At 56.1% G+C, this 23,483-nt stretch overlaps 1 protein-coding gene across 3 annotated transcripts; it reads left to right on the forward strand.

Moving 5' to 3' along the window:
• The first annotated feature begins 182 nt into the window (after positions 1-182).
• OGDHL (oxoglutarate dehydrogenase L) lies at positions 183-23,136 on the forward strand. Of its 3 annotated transcripts, XM_060120350.1 has the most exons (22): positions 183-386; positions 2,158-2,328; positions 5,490-5,592; positions 6,018-6,133; positions 6,280-6,434; positions 7,161-7,307; positions 9,045-9,135; positions 11,778-11,957; positions 12,102-12,230; positions 13,343-13,522; positions 13,798-13,950; positions 14,516-14,618; positions 15,156-15,284; positions 16,329-16,479; positions 17,536-17,663; positions 18,604-18,782; positions 20,205-20,276; positions 20,389-20,514; positions 20,620-20,692; positions 22,050-22,213; positions 22,397-22,551; positions 23,013-23,136. In XM_060120350.1, the coding sequence occupies exons 1-22, from the start codon at positions 183-185 to the stop codon at positions 23,134-23,136; spliced, it is 3,033 nt and encodes a 1,010-aa protein (XP_059976333.1). The 3 variants fall into 3 exon arrangements, with proteins under 3 accessions (XP_059976333.1, XP_059976504.1, XP_059976417.1); XM_060120521.1 differs by lacking the exon at positions 13,343-13,522; XM_060120434.1 differs by lacking the exon at positions 2,158-2,328.
• Positions 23,137-23,483: the final 347 nt, after the last annotated feature.

Genomic DNA, 23,483 nt, shown 5'->3' on the forward strand with positions numbered 1-23,483 from the left:
TGAGTTCTGGGGTGTTCAGGAGGCCTGGCTGACTGTCCCTCTCACCTCTGTCTCGTCACTGCCTAGCCCAGGGCCACCTGCCCAGTAGGCCCAGCATATGAGTGGATGAGTGGCTGCCAGAGCCTCCTTCCTTCCATCCCGGTCCTGTGGTTTATGTCTCTCCCTCGTTGCCTGTGTACAGAATGAGTCAGCTGAGGCTGCTGCCATCCCGGCTTGGGGCACAGGCCTCGAGGCTCCTGGCCGCACATGGCGTCCAAAGGTTCAGCTGGTACAGCAGGTCGTCTGGGCCACCGGCCACCTTCCCAAGCAGCACAGTCAGAGGCGGCTCCAGTTACATGGAGGAGATGTACTTCGCCTGGTTGGAAAACCCCCAGAGTGTCCACAAGGTTGGCACCCCAACCCTGCCCTCTGTGCAGAAGAGAAGGTCCTGGGGCTGGGCTGTGGAGAGTGGAGTGGGGAGAAGCAACTTGCCTGCTCTGTGACCCCGGGCAGGTTCCTTTGTCTCTCAGGTCCTCCATCATCTTTATGAAAGAGCTTGGTCCTCATATTGGGTGAGGAAGGTCCATTGCTGTCCTGTTGCTGGACCAGCCAGAGGGTGGTGGTCTGGCTTGAGAAGCCCTGATAATGCCCTGCTCAGTCACACCTGGTCTGAGACCTGTCCCTGCCCCCTTTGTCATGCAGTGCCATCTCCAGATGGCCTCTTGTTATATAGTTAGGAGCATAAGTGTTTACATATATAGTAAGCTGATAAAATAAGTACCCACTGATGGTAAAGAAAAAAAAAAATCAAAATCAGATGCCAGGACAAAAGTGAAAAGCGTAGCTGCTCTCTCTCCTTCATTCACATGCCTCAGAGGAAAGTAATATGTTCACATGATCCAAAAACAAAAAGTATTAAGTTCTACAGTGAAAAGCCTTCCTCCCATTCCATCCCATATCTGCTCAGCTCCTACCTGTCTGTTCCCCAGTCTATTCTTAATTTCTTCTGTATCCATTCAGATAAATTATTGCAAACATAACTCTGGATTCTCCCCCTTTACACAAAAAGTAACATGTAACATCCACTGTTTGCCCCAGGCTTTTTTCACTCCACATACATCTCCAAGATTTTCCATGTCAGTACCTCAAGAGCCTCATTTTTCTTTTTCCCAGCTGTATAGTATTCCACTGTTTGGATGGATGTTCTACATCCCCAGGGACAGGCATCTGGCTCATTTCCAGTCTCTGGCTGTCATGACCGGTGCTGTACTACATCATCTTGTACATTCATCATCCTGCACGTGTGCAGCTAACTGTGGCATAAATTCCCCAAAGTGGAATTGTTGGGTTAGAGGGCATCTGTGTACATAATTTTGATGGGTGTTGCCAAATTGCTTTCCACACAGCTTGTACCTCCTTATTCTCCCACCAGTACTGTATGAGAGGGCATGGAGGAAAACACTTTTGTATGTGTTCTGCTAGAACGTGGAGGTGCTGGTGCATGTACCCATCTGCTTTTTGTTTCTGCACGAATAGCAAAGCATACATCCTCTTCTGCTGTGTTCACTTTACAACATATCTTGGCAATATTCCACATCCACAATAATAAATGCATCTTTTTAAAAAGAGACTACATAATTTTCCAGAATCTAAATTTACCATCATTTATTTAACCAGTTTCCTATTGATCACTGCTTAGATTGTTTTTACATTGTCATTTTTATAAACTATCCTGCAGGGAACATCCTTGTACATGTAGGCACACCTGTCCAAGTACATCTGTAGAATAAATTGCTGGCAGTGGAATTGCTGGTTCAAAAGATACATGCATTGGAAATGTTGAGGGCCTGCCTGCCCTTACCCTCCACAGAGCTGCCTCCAACCCACAGTGTGTGAGGGCATGTTTCGCCTATGGATAGAAGCCTATTTCATACCTAAAGCCCCTTGATCCCAGCTTATAACCTCCCCCACCCACTACCAAGCTGGGTCCTGGAGAGATCCAGAATTTGGGTGGGGGCCCTGGGCTGATTGAGAAGGGTATTGTCGGCAGGGTCCTGGGAGGGCCCTGAGAGCTATGGTGATGAAGGAAGACTGATGTCCCCTAGGGCCCCAGCCTGGGCCACCCCCAACTACTCCCAGGCCCTAACCTGGCTGTTTCTTGCTTCTGCGCCTGCCCAGTCCTGGGACAGCTTCTTCCGGAAAGCCAGTGAGGAAGCCTCTTATGGCCCGGCTCAGCCCCGGCCCCTTTCTGTTGTCCCTGAGAGCAGGCCGGCAGTGTTGAGCCGGACCAAGACCAGTAAGCTGGTGGAGGACCACCTGGCTGTGCAGTCTCTGATCCGGGCCTACCAGGTGAGCGGCTGGGAGGGTACAGGCTCCTGGGGTGTGGCCAGGTGCTGACAGCAAGAAGACTGGCTCAGCTCCAGTGTCACTTCACAGAGCTTGGTGGCTCTGGTCCCTCTTCCTGCTCTTTGTCACGTTACCATTCACATCACTTACCACCCACCCCCCCGTATTTTTTGTGTAAAGTGGTTTGTTTGTGGTCTTTCTCATGGAGTGTTTATCTGTCGCCCACACCACTCTGCCCCAGAACCTGGAGAAGTACTTAGTGAGTGACCAGTTTCAGTGAGTGTTGAATGAAAGGTGAGTAGATTGCCCCTTGTTAATGTCTGTTTCCTCCTCTTGACTGAGCATTCCAAGAGGACAGGGGCTGATGTCCAGCAGGTGCTTAATTAGTGTTTGTGGAATGAATGAACAGTTCATTAAGCAGCTCTCCCCCATCAGCTGCTCTGTCCTGGAGACTTACGCTCCCCTCTTCTGGGTTCCCAGGCTGGGCCCTTGCTATGTCAAAGAGTCCTGATGATGTTTCCTATTCTTGGTCTTGACCGAACAGGACTAATTGGAGGGCTGTTCTGTGTGTTCACTCCATAAAAATGTAATCATTTGGGATCTGTCTGGGAATCAGTGGCAGGAGGTATTTCATAAGAGAAACTTGTCTTGAAGACATGCAGAAGGAAGGGTAGGGGCATCCTGGGGTCCTTGGCAGAGACTCCGTGGGAGGGTGCAGCAAGCTGCTGCAGGAACTCGGGGGAGAGGGAGGCCTTAGCAAATGGAAATGGTGCCTTGCCTCTGAATGATGCACTCTGTGTGGGATGGCAGCTGCCCGCCCAGGTGTGCTGGGGCGGAAGAGGAAAGGTGCACAGGACTGGGCTCCCTCACTGGCCTCGGGAGCCATGGATCGTGGGCCACCTGCGAGTAAACAGCAGTGATTGTAATTATGTTTTTCTTGGCTGGCTGAAAGAGGCAGAAAGTGATCTGACCGTTGACTTTGAAAAAGGACAAGGAACATAAAACTCTGTATGAAATACAGAGTAGCATTCGGAGTACGTCCTGAGGGCCTTATCTTCTAAGTACAGTCCCAGCTCTGCAGCAGCTCTTTGTTCTTTCACTGGCCAAGACCAAAGCACTAGGGTCCTTCTGGCAGGATGGTCTCTGGATTCAGGAATGTTACTCCTTACTTGCATGATAAAAATCTGCCTGGTAGTGAGCACCTAATGGGTGGGCTGTAGCCCCTCACAGGTCACTTGGGGGCTGAGCTCTGGCTTGACTCATCTGCACATAGTACTGAAAAAAAACCCAGGCTGCTTTTTAATGCATGTTTTCAAGCATATAATAGGTAGAAGAATTATGTAGTGAACCAGCATCAATACAGGGCCAGTCTTGATTCATCTTACCCACCTCCGGCTCCACCCATAGGCCACTGATTATTTTGAAGCAAATCCCAGACTTCATATCATTTCATTCATTGAACGTTTTCAGCATGTACTTCCAGAGGTAAAGCCTCCTTTAAAAATATTCAAATATACCATGATAGTATTATCACACCTAAAAATAGTAATAATCCTTAATGTCATCAAATACCCAGTTGGTATTCATGTTTGCCTGTTTGTCCTAGGATTTCTTTTTACTGCTTGTTTGAATCAGGATCCAAATAAAGCCACAGGTTGTGATATGTTGACATGGCTTTTCAGTCTCTTGTACTCTACTCTGCGGGTTCCTCTCGATTTCTTTTTGTGTTTCTTGCTCTGTGTGTGTGTGTGTGTGTGTGTGTATAAGAAACCAGGTTGTTTGTCCTATAGTGTTTTCTCGAGTCTGGATTTTGCTGATTGCATCCCCATGGTGTCACTTCATCTGTCCCTTTGTCCCATGTAATTTCTGTAAATTGGTAGTTAGATATAGATGCTTGATCCAACTTAGATTTGATTTTTTCTGTTGTTGCAAAATCAGCTTCCTGGTGATGAGGGGCACTTCATCAGTTAGCAGCTAAGGATAATTATTTCCTGGATACATTAAGTCATTGGGAGTGGTAAAAGTGGTGATATTCTAATTCTTTCTTTCTTTGTTTATTACCTGAAATACTTCTATCGTGAGAACCTTCCCTTTGTCGGCTCTGTTTATCCTGACGTACAAATTGTATAGGGAGGGCAGGATCAGTGCTTGATTTTTCCTTTTGTTGATGGATTTTCAAAATTATGACATGATTTCCTAGCATCCTCCAAAGATGGCCAATAAAGGTTTTTCTTCTTTTTCATAGTATGGTATGAATGCATGAATTTAAACATATTTAATGAGTTTCAGTCTGCTATAGATATTATCCTTTTTGTTGCTCAAAATGTGTCCTTATTCCCAGCCCCAGTAGTGTTTGAGCACCCCTTTGCTATCTGGTAGGACAAGACAAATAATTCATTTGTTTTGTCTTACTTTCAATTTTTAAAACTTAATTTTGTTTTATAGTGATGTAAAATATTTATAAGATTCCAAAGTCAAATCGTCAATGCAAGATATATTCTTAAAAGTCTAGCTTCTAGCCCTGCTGCTCTGCCCTATTTTGTCCTTTCCCCGTAGGTAATAATTTTCCTTATTTTATAGTTTTCTTATTTTACTGTATATTCTTCTAATGCATATATTTCTTTGTAGACATGCAGATATATACAAATATATGCAAATGCATGTGTTGACTTTTCTCTTCCCTTTCTCAGATAATGGGTAGTTTACCACACACACTTTCCTGTAATTTGCTTTTTTGCTTAATAATATTTTGTGGAGACAACCTCATAGTGGCAGTTAGGAATTTTCCTCATTCCTTTTAGCAGCTCTGTAGTAGCCCCTGTGTGGATTTCCCATATCCATTTGCCAGTTTCCTGTTGATGGACATTTGGGAAGTTTTTAGAATTTTGCAATTACTAATAGTACCATAGTAACTACTTCTGTGTATGCATTCTTTCCTGTTTTTAAAAGCTGCATGTTGTACTTTTAAACAGAGTTGAGCTCCTGCCACCTTAGTGGCTATGGTGGGGTCTCCTAGGCAACTATTCAGTGGCTGGTGCTGGAGATATGTGGAAACTTGAAATTCTGAAGGGGGACTTGAGGGGGCCAGGGCCCAGAATCTCAGTCTTGGTGAGGGTCTGTCCAGCTGCGTTCCAGCTCCGCCCCAACCTTTTCCCCTTCTCCAGATCCGTGGCCACCATGTGGCCCAACTGGACCCCCTGGGCATTCTGGATGCAGACCTGGACTCCTTTGTGCCCTCAGACTTAATCACCACCATTGATAAATTGGGTGAGTCGGTACCCTTTCCTGTTGGCCTGGCGACGCCAGAGCCAGCTGGTGCCTGTGCCCAGTGAGGGGCTCTGAGCCTACAGTGCCTCTGGGCCTTGAGTTTCAGCAGCCTAGGAGGCTTTCTTCTGACCCTTGCCCAGCTATGCATGGCGTCCCTGCAAGGGAGGTCTCCCCATCTTCCCTAGCTGGTGTGCCACGCTCAGCAAGCTTGAGACACCTGTCCAGACCCACCCTTATGGCGGCAAGCTAGGCTGTGACTCATGTCCTGTGCCCTGCAGACAGAGGGCCTTTGAGCTTTAGGCTAGACATGGCAGGAGGGTCCTGGGGGCACTGTTGGGAGGTCTGGGGATACAGCTGGGCCCCACCTGGGCCTGACCTCCCTCTCTCCTCTCTGCTGCCCGGGCTCTGCCATGTGTGCTTCCTAGCCTTCTACGACCTGCGGGAGGCTGACCTGGATAAGGAGTTCCAGCTGCCCACAACTACCTTTATTGGAGGCTCTGAAAACACCCTTTCTCTGCGGGAGATCATTCGGCGCCTGGAGGTGAGCACAGGCAGGTGTGTCGGGCACAGCTGATGAAGCTCTGTGGCGTGCGATAGAGGGAGGGAGGGCGCTGCCTTTTCTGTTCCAGATCCCGAGGCGGTCGGTCTTCTTCTTGGCCCCTCGTGGAGTGTTCCCCTTTCCCCCAGAACACATACTGCCAGCACATCGGTCTGGAGTTCATGTTCATCAATGATGTGGAGCAGTGTCAATGGATCCGGCAGAAGTTCGAGACCCCTGGTGTGATGCAGTTCTCCAGCGAGGAGAAGCGGACCCTGCTGGCCCGGCTGGTGCGCTCTATGAGGTCAGGCTCCCAGCACCACCCCGGGCAGCCTGAGTGGCTGGGGGGCCTGCTCCAGGGCTGTATGAAACGTCCCAGGCCCTGGCTAAGAAACTAGGAGGGTGCCTGGTAAGGGAAGGCAGGGCTGGATGGTGCTCCAGGAGAACATGACACCGAATGAGTGTGGAAGTGGCAGAAAGATGTCCCTGTGTGGAGTGAGTGTAGCAGCGCCTTCCTGCAGGTGAGGCACAGCCTGGCTCTGCCCGGCTCTGCCCCTGAACTTCTCTGAAGCTGGGTCTGCCCAGGGCTGCGGGTGCCTGGAGGAGCCCCTGGCCCAGCTGCTAGGAGTTAAGTGGCTCCCTGAGCAGTGACTTGTGGGCTGGAATTTGAGTTGAGCCGTGAGGCATCTTTGGGGCATGATGAGAGAGCCCCAGGGCATGTGTGTGCTGGAGGGCAGTGGTCTGGGAGCAGGGGAATGGCTAGTTGGAGCAGTGTGCCTGGAAGGGGAAGAGAGGGTGGTAACTGGGAATGGATGGAGCCAGAGGTCTGTTTAAGTTGGGAGGACCCTCAGCCTCCCCCGCGACCTATGCTTCTTGCTGGTAGGAGCATCATGGTGTCCGTGCCAGGTCCTGGACTGCGCAGAGAGAGGTGGCTTTGCAGCTTCCTGTGTCCTGGCATCCTGCTCCGAGCCCTCATGAACAGCCCCCAGGAGCCCAGCCTCTCCATCCTTCCCCATCTCTCCCCAAGCAGGTTTGAAGACTTCCTGGCCCGGAAGTGGTCCTCGGAGAAGCGGTTTGGCCTGGAGGGCTGTGAGGTCATGATTCCTGCCCTCAAGACCATCATCGACAAATCCAGCGAGATGGGGATCGAGAATGTCATTCTGGGGATGCCACACAGGTGGGCCCTTCTCCTCCCTGCCTCAGCCTTGTGCATTCTCCTCCAGGCCCAGCAAGCTGAGGTGGATAGGAGGCTTTGAAAATCAGAGCAGGGGTGTTGGTGGGACCTGGGGATAGAGGCAAAGTGGTCTAGAAAGTTATCAGAGTCCCTGGGCCCTGGGCTGCTCATCACAGAAAGCACATGGCCAAAGCCACATGGAACCAGGCTCTCTTAAACTGTTTCTCTCTCACCATGTTGCTGTTGTCCCCAGGAGTGTTGAGGTTACAGAAGAGGGGTATATCACGCTACTTGAGGTTCCTGTGGGCAAGGAGATGTGGAGGGGCACATCCCAGGGAAGTGAGGGCAGAGCCTGAGCAGGTGGCCTCAGGTTCACATCCCCTGGTGGGAGGTCTCTGGAGGTGAGCCGAGGGTCTCTTTGCCCGGCTGCGAGCTGGCCACACATTTCCCTGTGACTTTGATAGACTTGGAAGGCTGGTCTGGCCACTGGGCAGTTACCTCTGAGCTGGAGCCTGTGGGCTAATGAGGAATACAGCCAAGGTGGCCAGGGGTCCTGCTGAATGGGCTGGAAGAGGACATGCTGAGCAGTCTGGGGGGCAAAGCCCCTGCATTTCCTGTGCCTGTTTCCAGCTGCTCACAGGTGGGCCAGCCCCAGACTGCATCAGCACCAGGGGCATCAGGATGCAGTGTGAGGAGGTTCCCCACCCTTTTGGGCTGGCCTCCCGGGAGCCCGAGCTTTGCCACACAGGCTCCACGCTCTGGGGGTCCCAGAAATGCCTGGTGTCTGGTCAGAGGGTCGTGCAGAGCTGGCCCCGTGGTCTGCGGAGGCAGGGGTACACGTGGCTTCAGTAGAACTGGGGGAGAGGAGGGTGCTGGGCCGTCAGGCGGCTCTGGGACTGGGTGGTGGTGCTGGGCAGGCTCCTGGCCTGCGGAGGGCTCCAGAGCCAAGGGCTGCCCTCGGCCAGGTCTCCGTATTTGAGGAGGGGCTTTTGAGGCTGGAGGCTTTGCCCAGAGGGGCTGAGGGTTGTTCATACGGCTCCTGTGATACCACAGCCCTGCCGCTGCTGCAGAGCAGGAGAGGGGCCTGCTGGAAGAGCGCTGCCCTTGTGTCACTGGGCTGTGCGGGGCTGGAAGTCAGGGTGTGAGCAGGCCTGGGGCCGGCGTCTGCTGGTAGTCTGTGGGGAGCGGGTTCGGAGTCATGTCCTGTGCCCCCATCAGGCTGGTGCCCACCCCTGAATAGCTTGCCTCCGATGGGAAGTTCAGGCTGGACTGGAGAATCCCTGGGCCTGGCTGCTTTCCTCCCCCGCCCCTCAGTCCTCACTCAGCTCCTCTGGACAGGTCCTCTGGTGACTCCTGATCTTAGGGGCAGCCCAGTCCCCTCCTCCCTCTCCTTATCACTGCTATATCACTGGGCTGGGGTGGGGAGCCATGTGTGAGCTACTGTGATTCGTTAGCAGCTTGGGGTCAAGGTGCTGGGTTGGGCTCAGCTTTTGGTTGGGGAGAGGGGTGAGTAGACACCCTGCCATGAGACTGGGTGGCTCCCTGCTCGCGAGGGCCTCCTGAGTCTGAGTTGTAGGGGGGAAGCCTGCCTGCCCAGGGGGGCCGGCCAGCTGGACCCGCTCACACGCCTTGTAGATTGAGGCGGGATGAGAGGGCGGGGCCTTCCAGCCCCCATGCTAATTCTGATAGGTCCCAGGTGGGCAGGGAGCATGGTAAGAGCCCTGCCCCCTCTGGCTCCAGGGGCAGGCTGAATGTGCTGGCCAACGTCATCCGCAAGGACCTGGAGCAGATCTTCTGCCAGTTTGACCCCAAGCTGGAGGCGGCGGATGAGGTGGGTGCCAGGCCCAGGCCCCAGAGCCTCTGGAGAGCTGGGTATTTGGGGGTGGACTGGAGAGGGCCTGGGCCAGGAGCTTGCAGGCTCAGACAGACCTTGAGGTGAACGGACATGCAGAAGAGTGGGAGAGAGGCTGGGGGTGTCTGTGTGAGGCCCCTAAGGTGTTTTGGAGCCAAGTGCTATGATCTCCAACAGCTGGGAGAGCCCTCGGGTAATCTGGGCTAACCTCCCTCTTTCCAGCTAGGGGGACTGAGGCCCAGAGAGGTGTGCAGGGAAGTGCCTGAAGTTATTCAATTCAGCTCATGTGGCCATACCTCTGTGCCCAGGGTCCTGTCTACCTGCCCTGAAGGGCTGCCTCACTCACTTGTTTGACCAGCACAGCAGGGAGGTCAGGACGGTTTCCTGTGCCCACCGATGAGCAGAGAGAATATTCTTCTGCCCTCATCCCCTTCCTGGCACGTATACATGTCATGTATGCCTCACACCCCATGCCTCTGCCCATGCTGGGCCCTCAGCCAGATGGCCTTCCTCTCCTGCTCTCTGCCTCTTTCCCAGCCCTGCCCGTCTCCCCTTCTAGTGACTTTCCTGGTCCTCCAGGCAGCAATCCTGTCTCTCCCTCCTCTGCGCCTCCTTTCCCAGCAGACCTGTCTCTATTCTGGCCTTCTCCATCGCGTGCGCGCGTGCGTGCGTGTCTGTTTTCCCTTCCAGGCTGGTAGCAGGGTGATGGCAGGGACCTCATTCCCGAAGCCCCAGCACTCAGCGCAGGTGCATGGTTTGTTAAAATGAACCACATTAAATGACTGCTCCAAAATCATCCAGCACATTAGGCCAGAGCAGGACTAGAATCCACATCTGCTGGCTCCCAATCCAGAATCTTCCTGCCATCATGTTCATTTTGTTCAAGCACCTTCATCTCTCTGAGCCTCAGTTTGCTCTTCTGTAAAATGGGGATAAAAGTTCCTGCCCCCAGAATGGTTGTGAGGAATCAGAGACGACATGTGAGTAAACTGTAAAACCTGGCCAAAGGACACTTTAAACAAATTTACTTTTTTTTTTTTTTTTTTGCGGTATGTGGACCTCTCGCTGTTGTGGCCTCTCCTGTTGCGGAGCACAGGCTCTGGACACGCAGGGTCAGCGGCCATGGCTCATGGGCCCAGCCGCTCCGCGGCATGTGGGATTTTGCCGGACCGGGGCACGAACCCGTGTCACCTGCATCGGCAGGCGGACTCTCAACCACTGCACCACCAGGGAAGCCCCCAAATTTACTTTTTTTTAATAGAAAAAGAAATGTGAGCATCGTTTGAAGAAAAGATTACACAATGAGAGTGTTTCCCTTCTGAGACCCCTTTCCTGCTCCCCATAGGCTCTGCTGTGGTCAGTTTTTGTGTTAAAGTGTGTACTTCCAGAAATGTTCCCCGCAGTGCAAACACACGTATGGATCCAGTACAGCTTTATTTGTAAAAAGCCAGGGGAGCAGCTCGTGATGCCGCTGGCCACCTTGCTATTTTCACTTAACGAGCTGTCACTGTTTCAGAGCTGCACACAGAGCTCCCCGAGCTTCGAGTGCCCCTCTGGTTTCTGCTGTCTCCCATTGATGAGCATTAGGTGGTGGAATGAGTGTCTTTGCGCACATGTGTGCGTGCAGTTTTAGATGGTGTCCGAGACATGCGGTGACTGGAGCTGAGGAGGTAGGACTGAATTGCCCTCCAAAGAGCTTGCAGACAGCAGCGAGCCCACATGCTGTGTGCGAGGGTCCCAAGCCCCTGGCTTCCCTTACTCTGTCCAACCTTTCCATCTTGGCCAATGTGCTAGGTCCAAAAGTCACTGCATTTGAACATATTTCTCTGTTTCGAATTTGAGCGTCTTTTCACATGTTTAAGTCATGGGTGCCTTTTTCTGTAAATTCCTTTTCCTGGCTTTTGCTTATTTTTCTATGGGTTTTTTGGGCTTTATCTCACCAATTTGTAAAAGTGCCTTATGTACTGAAGGAGTTAGCCCTTTGCCTGCATTTGTCTGATAAATATTTTCCCAGCTTGATTTTTTTCCCCTAATACTGTGCATGGATCTTCTTCCCCCATGGCAAATATAATAGATTTTAGCTGTCTTATCCTTTATGGCTTCTGAGGTTTGTACATTGTTTAGAAAGACTTTCCCTACTCCAAGATCATAAAGTATGTCATGTTTTCCCCTGATACTATGGCTTTGTCTGTACATTTTTGGTTACTTTGGTGTACGGGTCCTGCTCCAATGTGTGCCCAGAGACCTAGCCCGTGGTCTCCATGCCAATTAAGAGCCACCCTTCATTTCTGTGCCTTCACTGCTGCTGGCTGGCCCCTTCCTACAGGTGCCTTACCCCTTCACCACTCTGCCATCATTAATGCGGAGAGGATGGTTGTTGATAATGTGGTGGGGCTCTGATAAGGGAGCCAAGGCCCAGGGAACCTGCCTGCCTTTCTTAGGCCAGCCTGGAGGGCAAGAAGGGCGTCGTGCTGGGTTTGGGGGAAAGATGCAGGTGTGAGTCAGGGACAAAACAGCCTTCCCAGGGAGCAGAATCCAGGGAATGTCCCAGCGCCACTGTAAGCTGGCACGTCTGGGATGGGGCTGGGGGGAGGTTCATCACAGGCCACCTCAACCTTCAGGGCTCCGGAGATGTCAAATATCACCTTGGCATGTACCATGAGAGGATCAACCGAGTCACAAACAGGAACATCACTCTGTCGCTCGTGGCCAACCCCTCCCACCTGGAAGCTGTGGACCCCGTGGTGCAGGGGAAGACGAAGGCAGAGCAGTTCTACCGCGGGGATGCTCAGGGCAAGAAGGTGAGCTTGCCTGGGCCCTGAGGTCCTGGGTTCTGAGGGGTGAGCCTCGAGGGGTAGGCTCTGAATCTCTGAAGTCCAGGAGCAGGGCTGGGCTGCACAGGCTGGGGCATGGGGGCCCTTCCTGGCTTATATCCTGCCCTGCAGGTCATGTCCATCCTGGTCCATGGGGACGCCGCCTTCGCTGGCCAGGGTGTGGTCTATGAGACCTTCCACCTGAGTGACCTGCCCTCTTACACCACCAACGGTACCGTGCACGTCGTCGTCAACAACCAGGTGAGGGCCTGGGCTGTGTGCTAGACCCTGTCAGTGTCATCCATCCCTGAATCCCAGCAGCACTTTGAGGGGAGGAGTGAGACGTTTCTGGGTTTAACCCCCCTGCTCTGCTACTTACCAGAGTGTGACTTCAGGCAAGATGCCTGATCTCTCAGCCTCGGTTTCCTGGTCTGTGGAACTGGGAGGTGTATACATCTGTCTGTCTCTGTCTCTGCCTCTCTCTGTCCTTCCCTCTGCAGCCCCCTCCCCCCATATTATATATGTGAGAAAGCAGTAAGGACAGAGGAAGATGGGTATAACCAGCACCAAGCAAGCACCGAGGCTGGACATGTAACTAGATGCTGCCTTGAGCTCCATGTGACGCAGGCAGTCTTAGAACACAACTCTCACAGCCTTTGCTTTTTTTTTTTTTTTTTTTTTTGCGGTACGAGGGCCTCTCACTGCTGTGGCCTCTCCCGTTGCGGAGCACAGGCTCCAGATGCGCAGGCTCAGTGGCCATGGCTCACGGGCCCAGCCGCTCCGCGGCATGTGGGATCTTCCCGGACCGGGGCACGAACCCGTGCCCCCTGCATCGGCAGGCGGACTCTCAACCACTGTGCCACCAGGGAAGCCCCAGCCTTTGCTTTTAAAAAAGGTAGCTGTGGTTAATAACAGCTCTTCTTCTGAGCCTGTAAAGCCCTGGGTTAACTACCTTATTCGCATATTAAGTCATTTAACCTTCACAGTATAATAACCCTGTGAGGTAGGAATTTAATGAGCCCTTTTAATCGATGAGGAAACAGGCTTTGGGAATTCAGCACCTGGCCCAAGGTTGTACAGTTAGTAACTGGTGAGACTGGGTCTTACCCCAATTTGCGCTCCCCACTCCCACTATATAAAATGATTGCAAGAGAAAGAGCAGGCACAGTTCCCCTGGTGTTACTGCCGTCCCCGTGGGCCCCGCGGCTATGTCTGATTTCGAGGTCATCCACTGTTACCCCATCATGTCCCCTGCACCTCCTGAGCACGCCCGATGGACCTCGAGGCAAAGGCGCCCCTCCCCTCGCCCCGTGGCCCTCTGGTCTCCCAGGTGGCTGCTGCTGTCTAGCTCTCAGTGCCTCCTGCTTCTGCAGATTGGCTTCACCACGGACCCCCGGATGGCCCGCTCCTCACCGTACCCCACCGACGTGGCCCGTGTGGTCAACGCGCCCATCTTCCATGTGAATGCAGATGACCCAGAGGCCGTGATGTATGTGTGCAGTGTGGCGGCCGAGTGGAGGAACACCTTCAATAAAGACGTTGTGGTGGACCTGGTGGGTCTGGGGAACTGAGGTGGAGGTGCTCGGACTGTCCCTGTCGTGGCAAGTGCGCCGGGTCTGCAACATCTTTGCTAATCGGGGCTGAGCGGCAGGTTTAAAACCGCTGAGCACCATCTCTGTGGAGGCCTGGGGGTGGGGCATTTGGTGATGGATCGTAGTGGGGGCTTGTGAGGCCTCACGGGATGTGGCCTGCCAGGTGTGCCCCAGTTGTGCAGTGACTGCGCCAGCCACACCGCCTGGGCGCGGGGACCCACCCTCTGTCCCTGCAGGTCTGTTACCGCCGGCGTGGCCACAACGAGATGGACGAGCCCATGTTCACGCAGCCGCTCATGTACAAGCAGATCCACAGGCAGGTGCCTGTGCTGAAGAAGTATGCAGACAAGCTCATCGCCGAGGGCACAGTGACCCTGCAGGAATTCGAGGTGGGCCCCGTCAGCACCTGGGATCAGCCTTGCTGGAGCCGAGACCCTGAGGTGGTTGCTGATGTCACCAGCCCAGTGCTGGGCACTGGCGATTTATAGAAGTAGCCAATATGGTCCTTGTCCCCAGTAGCCCCCAGTTATCAAGGGGGACAGAGGACCAAAGACATTTACAGCCTGGTGGGATGCAGTGAACGCTGTGATGCATGGAAGCCCATCCTCAGGCCAGAGTCCAAGAAGGCTTCCTGTAGGAGGTAGCCCTGAGCCGGGTTTGTCCCCGTAGTTATCTGTGGATGTGCTTGCCCTCCCGCCTTCAGGGAGCTCTCAGGGCAAGGACTGTGAGTCTCTCCTGCGTTCCCCCAAGTCCCCTGCTGAGTGGAATCACCTGAACTCTTTCCAGGATTCCCCCTGCACTCTGGAACTTTTATCTCTGGCCTCAAGGTCCCTGTGGGCAGACAGTTCCTCTAGAACGTGGTGAGAGGGACCAGGGTTTATGAGTCTGGGTTGACTCAGCCTCTGGCTGCCCAGGGCGTCGCTGCCTCAATCCAGGCCTTCACCCTGATTTCAGGAAGAAATCGCCAAATATGACCGGATCTGTGAGGAGGCGTTTGGCAGGTCCAAGGATAAAAAGATCCTGCATATAAAGCACTGGCTGGACTCCCCCTGGCCTGGTGAGTGAGCAGCGTGTGGCTGAGAGTGATTTGCCTGGGCCCTGGGCTCTGGCACTGGGACCAGGACTGGAGTGATCCTGAATGAGGGCAGTTGCTGCCCAGCCCAGAGGCTGTGGGCTTCGTCCCTGAGACCCCTGAGGCTGTGTGGGGCTGATTCCTGCAGGTGGGGTAGGCGGGAGTAGAGGGAGATAGTGTCGCCCTTAGGATACATGTGATGAGCTGCTTCCTGGAAAGGGCTGGGTCAGGGAGGGTGTACCGCAAAGTGGAGTGGGCCCTGGGGGAGGGGTGCTCAGTGGGCCTCTCTGGGGTGGGGCTAGATGGCTGTGACCCTGGGTCCAGGGAGGGGCCTCACAGGCGCCGGAGGGGAGGATGTTAGGTGGGTGCTGTCAGCTGTCCCAGGTCCCCAGGATGGGCTCAGGGCTTGAGTGCCATTGGGGTTAAGGGAGAGGTGGCCCCCTGAGTCCTGGGGAGACAGCCTGGCCAGGGGAGCTGAGGCCCCATTGCCACACACAAGTCACAGAGCCTCTGCCCTCTCAGGCTTCTTCACTGTGGACGGGGAGCCCAAGAGCATGACATGCCCAGCCACGGGTATTCCAGAGGACATGCTGACCCACATTGGTGAAGTGGCCAGCTCTGTGCCCCTGGAGGACTTTAAGATCCACACGGGTGAGGTTGCTGTGCAGGCTTCAGCATGGGCCACTGTCCCAGACATCGTGCCCCAAGGGAGATGGCATCAGGAGTCAGGGAGGCCTGGCCCTCATCTTGACTTGGTCTTGGGTAGATCAGCGGAGCTCTCAGTGCCTCCTTTGTGCCCCATGAGGTGCCTGTGTTAACAGCTCCTCTCAGGGTGAGCAGATGTGGATGCCACGCTCCCAGCTGGGTCCTGGTGACCAGGCTTCTGTGGGACACCTTGTATTTTCCCAATGCCTTTGCCGGGGGCATCCCTGCATCAGGCAGAAGGAGAGCAGGGAAAGAAGGGCTTCCCATGGAGGGGGCGGTTGGGCCTAGAATGTTCGGCGGCAAGAGTGCTGGGCTGGGTGGATGACAGAGGGTGACCCTGGGCTAGTAGGTGGTCACTGGCTGCGCCTCTTGGCCATGATGGTGGCCATCGTGGCCTCTGCTCAGGCAGCCTGGAGGGACCCCGCGATGGTAGTGGGGCCCCTGTGCACCCTCTGAGCAGCCTGTGGGCGTTCCAAGAAGATTCCTCCACATGCACGTGGAGGCCCAGGTGTCTTGGGGCACCGGCTCTGTGCAGTCACACAGGGTCTGTGTGAGTGTAGGGCTGATGGGAGCCCAGCCTGGGCCGGGTGCCTGGGCTCAGATCCAAGCACCTTCATAGCTATGTGATCGTGAGTAAATGACTTCCTTCTCCTGAGCCTGTCTTCTCATCTAGGGGTGGGGGAAGTTGGTACCTCTCCTGTGGGCTTATGAGAAACGTCCCTGAATCAACGAATGCAGCGTATGCATGTGGTGGATGCTCCTTCCTGCAGGGAGGGAGGCTGGTGGGGATGTGGGCTCAGGCTGGCCCGGTGTGTTGGCTGGAGTGGTGATGCTGGGGGAGGGGCCTCCTGCATCCTGCCGGGGCCCTGCTCGGTGGGAGGGGTGTACACTGAGTATGTACACAACCAGCCCAGGTCCCAGGGACTACGGCTGTCCCAGATGGGGTGGCCAAGCCCCTGTGGCCCTCAGGCTGGCCCTCCCCTCCCACAGGCCTCTCTCGTATCCTGCGGGGCCGTGCGGACATGACCAGGAAGAGGACAGTGGACTGGGCGCTGGCAGAGTACATGGCCTTTGGCTCCCTGCTCAAGGAAGGCATCCATGTGCGGCTCAGTGGGCAGGATGTGGAGAGGGGCACATTCAGGTGAGGGTGGGGGGTTCTGGGCCCTAGGCCCTATGGGCATTAGCCTTGTGCCTGTGGGGAGCTGAGAGCTCAGCTGTGCTGGGGATCTCTCACAGTCGGCCCAGGGCCTCTGGAGTGGAGTGGCCCTTCCTTCTCTTCCTAGACCTTGTCTGGCAAGCCAAGGAGGTGCTCTCAGGTAACTCCATCAGCACGCTAGCCCTCACCCTTGGGCCAACCTGTCTGAGGGCTGCTAGGCCGCCTCTCTGTCCCCACGGGGCCAGCGTGCAGAGCTGACTGCTTGGCCTAAGCTGTTGGTTGATGTCAACCCTTGTGGTTATCTATGGTCCTCAAGATCCTTTGTTTCTCTTCTGTGAACTACTGTCAAGCCAGCTCCCTGCCACCATCTTGCTTGTTCGCAGTTGGGTTTTGAGTCCAGATGCGGGACTTTACACTTGCCGGTTGTCCTCATTACATTTCCTCTGTTTGGGACCCCAGATGTTTGGGATCTCAACTCCGTCTCTGCCATGTTATTGAGTCCTGGAGGTGTGGCTTCCAGTATTCGACAGGCCATCTTTCCCACGTCCCACTCCCTCATCACTGCTGGCCCTGCTCCAACCAGGGTACAGAGAGCCACTCCACTGCACCCTGAGTTGCATGTCAGTCCTCACAAGGCTTGGGGTTTGGCCAGGGGGGCCCCCCTTATGCACAGGAATTCCTGCCTCCTGTAAACCTGGACAGGGCAGGTGAGGTGGTAAAGGGGCTGGCAGGATGGGCAGGGAGATGGTGCCCCTGGGGTGTGGCCTCCTAGGGTCTCAGGCTCCACCCAGCATCTGGGAGGTCGGCAAGGCAGGTCTCATCGGATCCCTCCTTAGGTGAGAAGCTGAGCCTCTCATGCCTGTGCTCCAAGACCTCTGGGGCATGTGTGAGGGCACCAGTGGGAGGGGAGGCTGCGCGGAGGAGTGACCAGATTGCTCTGGCTTTCCACGGCCCTCTTGGTGTCGCCATCCTGTGGGACTTTGCCTGGTGTCCTGCTCAGTCCACTCGCCTCCCCTCCCTTCCTGGTCTGTGTCTCTGCAGTCACCGGCACCACGTTCTCCATGACCAGGAAGTTGACCGGAGGACGTGTGTCCCCATGAACCACCTCTGGCCTCACCAGGCCCCCTACACTGTGTGCAACAGCTCCCTATCGGAGTACGGAGTTCTGGGTGGGTCAGAACTCTGCCTGCAGGTTGGGCGGGCCCTGAGATGCTTGGGAACCAGAGAGGGTCTTGCACCTCAGGGTGTCTGTTTTTGTTGTTTTGACCATGGTCTGGGGCTGGGAGGGGCCGAAGAGGCTCAGAGGCCCCTGGGTGGACCTGAGTCCTTGGACAGCCCTGAGGGACAGTGGTTGGGCTGCCCCCACCTGAGGCCACATCAGAGATGAGGTCCTGTCCCATCTGGCCCCTCAGAGAGCCCAGATGGGCGACGGTGCACTCTGGCCCGGGTGGGAGCTCTGGATACCAAAGCCTGTCCCTGGGCAGCAGTGGGCCCAGACAGAAAAGCCCATCAAGTCCACTGACTGCTGCTGCCACTGACCGGCCCTGAGCCTGGCCTGGCCACCTCCACGTTCCTGACCTCTGTCTTGCCCTCTGTGCCACCACACCCAGCAGCCCCGTGTCAAGGCCCCCTCCCTAGACTCTGGGCTCCCCAGGCTTCCCCCCTGCACTCTCCCTTGGCTTGACCTTTAGCCGGCCTGCTTCCTCCGAGAAGCAGGAACCCACCGAGGCTGGCCACCACTGGGGAGCTGCCTCTGGGGCTGTTGCTGCCCGTTCCCCTGTTCCCCTCGGCAGCCCCGCCGTATTTGGGGGCCCCTTAGCAGGTGGGCCCTGTTGCCTCCCCAGGGTGCCTTTGGAGTTGACTCCTGGCCTACATAAGGCTGACGCCGGCTGTACATGAGGTCAGGGCTGAGAGTGGCACCTCTGTGTTGTCGGCGGCCAGGAAGGGAGATCCTGGCCTTTGGGCGCCAAGGAGTCCCCAGGCGCTTCTGTTCTGCTGGGAGGGACGGGCGGGGCAGGCAGCGCGTGGGAGGAAGGGCTGGGACTGGCCGGAGCCACCACCCCTTGGGGACCGTGTGTGACAGGCTGTGCCTCGGCATCTCCCGTTTAGGCTTCGAGCTGGGCTACGCCATGGCCAGCCCCAACGCCCTGGTCCTCTGGGAGGCGCAGTTTGGTGACTTCCACAACACGGCCCAGTGCATCATCGACCAGTTCGTCAGCACGGGCCAGGCCAAGTGGGTTCGGCACAATGGCGTCGTGCTGCTGCTCCCCCACGGCATGGAGGGCATGGTGAGGGCCGTGGGGGCGGGCCCTGGCCGGCCTGGGAGAGGGCGGCTAGACCCTTGGCCACTTGCAGAGTTGAGGCGGGGTATGTGCCTCCCAGTCCCCCGGAACCACATGGGTCTGCAGGGTGGGGCCTGCGTGGCTCTGTGTCACCGCTGCTGAAGTTGGTGACGCTACTGTTCTAGCAGTAGAGGGAACGGACATGCCTGAGTGCCCGCTTTGTGCCGGGCTCTGCTTAAAACCTTCTCTGCATGTTAACTCCTCCAGTCCTTACAACAACTTAAGGAGGTGGGACCTGTTCCCACTTTCCAGATGAGGAAACGGGGGCACAGAGAGGTGGAGTAGCTTGCCTAAGGTCACACGGCTAGTAGCTGAAATTTGAACCTATGTTGTCGGGGAAACAACATGCTGGGGAGAAGGAGGATGTGCAGGCCCTCGGGGAGGGGAGGAGCACAGCCTCAGGAGATGCCAGCCTGGTGGGTGTGTAGCCTGACCAGGTGGAGCGTGGGCAGGGCTGTGCTGGCTGCGGTGGATGGCCCCGAGGACCCGCTCAGCTTGGACTGGTCATGTGGTCAGGGATTGATCAGTACTGCTCAGAGTCAGGTCTCCCTGTGCCGTGCACTTTACACGCCACGTATAATCCTGTGGCATCCTCACAGCTGGACCAGGCAGTCAGTTCTCTTCCCGTTTCACGTGCGAGGAGAGAAGGCCTGTGACTGCCCACGGTCTCCTAGCTGTAAAGGTGGCTGGCATCTCACTGGGTGGAGCTTGAGTCAGGCTGGTTGCGGAGGGTTGGGCCGGCCTGGCTGGTGCCTGTGGCCATGGGTCCTTGGGGCATCCCCACTAAGGGAGGAGCAGGCCACCCCTGTCCCACGGAGAGCCAGCCTGGAGGACAGTGCGGGGGTTCTTGCTGCTCTTACGGAGCAGAGCAGCCAGGTGGGCGAGGGCAGGAGTAGGAGTCAGACCTGGGTTTGAATCTGTCCCTTTCTGGCTGAGTGACCTTGAGGTTGTTTCTTAATCTCTTTGTCCCTCGCCTTCTTCATCTCCATCACAGGGCTGCTTTCACAAGACGAGAGAATAATCTGTGTGGGGTCCGTAGAGCTATGTCTGGCACACCACAGGCACATAGTAAACCGTCACTGCCGTAGGTCAGAACGTTCTAGAGAAAGAGCATCTTGGCCTTTTTGCTTTTTCCTTCTGCCCCACATGTTCACACATGGTGGCTGTGGCCGGACCCTCGTCTGAGGGTACCTCCCTACTCTTGTCCCACATTCCTGGTGCTTTCCTGGTTGAGACTCCAGAGTGAGGACATCTCCTCCAAGAAGCCCTTTAGACTCTCCCCCAAGCCCAGGGTCCCCGTCCTATGTGACAGATCCCCAATGCCCCCCAAACTCTGGCCAGCCTGGGCCATCTGGCATTTGCTTCCAGGGCCCGGAGCACTCCTCAGCCAGGCCCGAGAGGTTCCTGCAGATGAGCAATGATGACTCGGACGCCTACCCCGTGAGTGTTGCCCGCCCTCCCCCAGGAGAGGACTGCACGCTGCTGTGCCCAGCAAGGCCAGGGTGTGGATGCCACAGGCAGGCCACCTCCCAGCCGCACCCTGCCCCTCCAGGCGTTCACCCAGGACTTCGAGGTGAGACAGCTCTACGACTGCAACTGGATAGTGGTCAACTGCTCCACGCCGGCCAGCTACTTCCACGTGCTGCGCCGCCAGATCCTGCTGCCCTTCCGCAAGCCGGTGAGCCCCCCGCCCTGGTCGTCACCGTGGCCGTACAGGGGCCAAGTGCAGGGCACCCTGGCCAAGCAGGGGCGGCTGGCAGCCGGGCACGTGTTTCCCTTCCAGCTGATCATCTTCACACCCAAATCTCTGCTGAGGCACCCAGAAGCCAAGTCCAGCTTTGACCAAATGGTTTCTGGTATGTGCCTGGGCGTGTGGGGGAGGCAGCTGATGGGGGGCCTGGTGGCCCATGTGTGGCCTCTGCTCCCGGGACTCTTCCGTTTTTGCCTCTGTCCATGGCTCTATTGGCCCTGCAGCAGCAGCTTCTGGCATGATCCCCGCCAGCTGCTGGGTTGGGAGATTGGTGCAGCAGCCAGGTGGCTGAACCCACTTGGGTCACTTACACGGAGCACCAGGGCCAGAGGAGTGCACTGGGGCCCCGCAGCCTCCCAGCAGGGCCGGCCTGGCTGCGCCGGAAGAGCTTAGAGGCAGGAGGCCCGGTAGAGGTCTGCTAGTTCGTGGGACACTGAGTATCAGTTCACTCATCCATTGTTTTCTCTCATGAGCCAGACAGACATTTCTGGCCCTGGGGAGCCAGCGCCCCCTCCAAGAGCTCTCAGCCTCATTTAGCTGGGAGTCGGAGGTCAGATAAAGCACCTGAAGGACCAGGTTTTGGAATTGAGACATGACCCAGTGGAGGATCAGGGAGTAACAGGTGTGGGGCCTTGAGGCTTGCCAGAGCAGAGCTGTCTGGGAAAACGGTCCTGGGTTGTAGGCAGAGGGGCAGGGGCTGGCCAGGAGGACCTCAGTGGCGTGGACAGGTGCTTGTTCTTCACGTGTGTGTGTGGGCATCCCCTCAGGTGTGGCGGGTGGCTGAGCCAGCAGTGCAGAGCTCTGGCATTGGGCTGGACCGCCTGGGCTGAGTGCCTGGTACTGGTGGGCCCTGGCAGCCAGTGACCCTCTCTGCCTCAGTGTCCTCATCTGGGTTGCAGGGACCCTACAGTACCTTCCTCAGAGGTTTTTGTAGTATTTTTAGTCTGGCGCCTGGCACATGGCATGAGCTCAGGAAGGAAAAATGGATGGGACTTGGGGATGGAGGCTGGGCTCTGGGGCTGAGAGAGGGAGGGCTGTGCAAGGTTCGCCTTCCAGCTTGGTGACTGGGTGGATTGAGTGTGCCTGGGAGGTAGGCATGGCTGGATGGGGAGCAGGTTTGGGACAGTGACGCTGTCAGATGGGGATGTGACATCACCTCTGTCCCCTTCAGGGGCTCTCCCCGTCATCCCCTCGCCCCATCACCTTATTGTTGATGCTCCCAAGGCTCTGCCCTTGGCTCCAGCCGCTGTCTCCACCCCTGTCCCTATGACGTCTCAGAGTGTCCTCTGTGCCCTGCTCCATTGTTTGGCTCAAGAGGTTCCTATTGCAGCCACAGGTCTAAATCTGGGGCTTGTCTTAGTGGCCAGGGAGAGCCTGGGGGTGCCAGGGATGTGGACCTGATTCCCAAGCTGCTCTGGCCCCTCTGGGAGCAGACGGCCCTGCCATGCCCTGTTGGTCCCCAGGGACCAGCTTCCAGCGGGTGATTCCTGAGGATGGGGCTGCGGCGCAGGCCCCCGGGCAGGTGCGGCGGCTCATCTTCTGCACGGGAAAGGTGTACTATGACCTGGTGAAGGAGCGGAGCAGCCAGGGCCTGGACGAGCATGTGGCCATCACACGCCTGGAGCAGGTGCGCCCGAGCCCCTCAACTGCTCAGAGTGACGAGCAAGGTCATATCGCCAGCCCCCTGTCTCTGGGCAGCGTGCCAGGGCTGGGGCCAGTGAGGGAAGCGGTGGCTGCTCTCCTGGGGGCCTGGCCGTGCGCGTGCCCCCCTTCCCCTAGCTATTCCCTTCTTTCTCCCTGTCTGTCCCAGATCTCTCCATTCCCCTTCGACCTGATCAAGCGAGAGGCAGAGAAGTACCCAGGCGCAGAGCTGGTGTGGTGCCAGGAGGAGCACAAGAACATGGGCTACTACGACTACATCAGCCCGCGCTTCATGACCATCCTGGGCCGAGCACGGCCCATATGGTACAAGGCTGGGTGCAAGGGGTTGCCCGCCATTTACCCCTCACGTCTGCCAGGCCTGAGGCTCTGGGGGCTTGAGGCCCCATCCTGGCTCTGCCCATCCCATTTGCTGTGTGACCCAGCACTGGCCACTGCCCTTCTCTGGGCTGCATTGGAAACTGAGGAGTTGGGCCCCATAGTCCCTGCTGGCTCTGTGACTGTCAGTGACAGATCAGCTTCCCCATCAGGGATCCTCTTTAATACGGCCTTATGGAAGGGAAACCTTTGTGTTTGTTCTGCAGCCAGAACTGAACTAGAGAACCTCCTGCGTGTCTCAAACCTCCTACCTTTGATCTTAGGCCAGTGACTTGGCCCCTTGGAACCTCAGGCTCTTCGTTTCTGCAGCTGGATTAGACCCGGTGCAGTCCTGGGGTAGCAGCAGGGCCAGGCTCAGCCCTCTGCTTAGCTTGACTCTCCTCCCACAGGTATGTTGGCCGAGACCCAGCAGCTGCACCAGCCACAGGAAACAGGAACACTCACCTGGTGTCTCTGAAGAAGTTTCTGGATACTGCCTTCAATCTCCAGGCCTTTGAGGGCAAGACATTTTAGAGCCTGCCTGGGTCTTGCTGTGGGGTTGTTGAGGACACCGGGGACTGGCTGGCTCTTCTGCCCAGGAGAGGGACTGTCAGGGGCCCCAAGATAAAACATACCCATGCAGTGATTGAGGCCAAAGAGTAGGTACCGCTGGCTTCGGTATTATGCCACCTTGGGCCTTTGTGTTTATTTCAGAATCTCTTAGGGCTGAGAAAGCCAGAGGGGTCTGATAGATGGGCTGTAGTTGTAGAGTGTTTCCCCAGCTTTCCGGGTCTCTCTGGAGTGTTTGTGTGGCTTCTCCGTCTGTGTCGTTCATGTCTCTGGAGCCAGCCAGCCAGCCACCCAGGAGCCCGTGTCTCTGG

Source organism: Mesoplodon densirostris, chromosome 1, assembly GCF_025265405.1.
Source record: "Mesoplodon densirostris isolate mMesDen1 chromosome 1, mMesDen1 primary haplotype, whole genome shotgun sequence".
NCBI classification, from domain to species: Eukaryota; Metazoa; Chordata; class Mammalia; order Artiodactyla; family Ziphiidae; genus Mesoplodon; species Mesoplodon densirostris.

Coding starts and splice junctions, on each gene's coding strand:
- OGDHL (XM_060120350.1), top strand. CDS start 183: ATGAGTCAGCTGAGGCTGCTGCCATCCCGGCTTGGGGCACAGGCCTCG. Junction 7,308..9,044: donor ATTCTGGGGATGCCACACAG/GTGGGCCCTTCT, acceptor CTCTGGCTCCAG/GGGCAGGCTGAATGTGCTGG. Junction 22,214..22,396: donor CCATCACACGCCTGGAGCAG/GTGCGCCCGAGC, acceptor TGTCTGTCCCAG/ATCTCTCCATTCCCCTTCGA.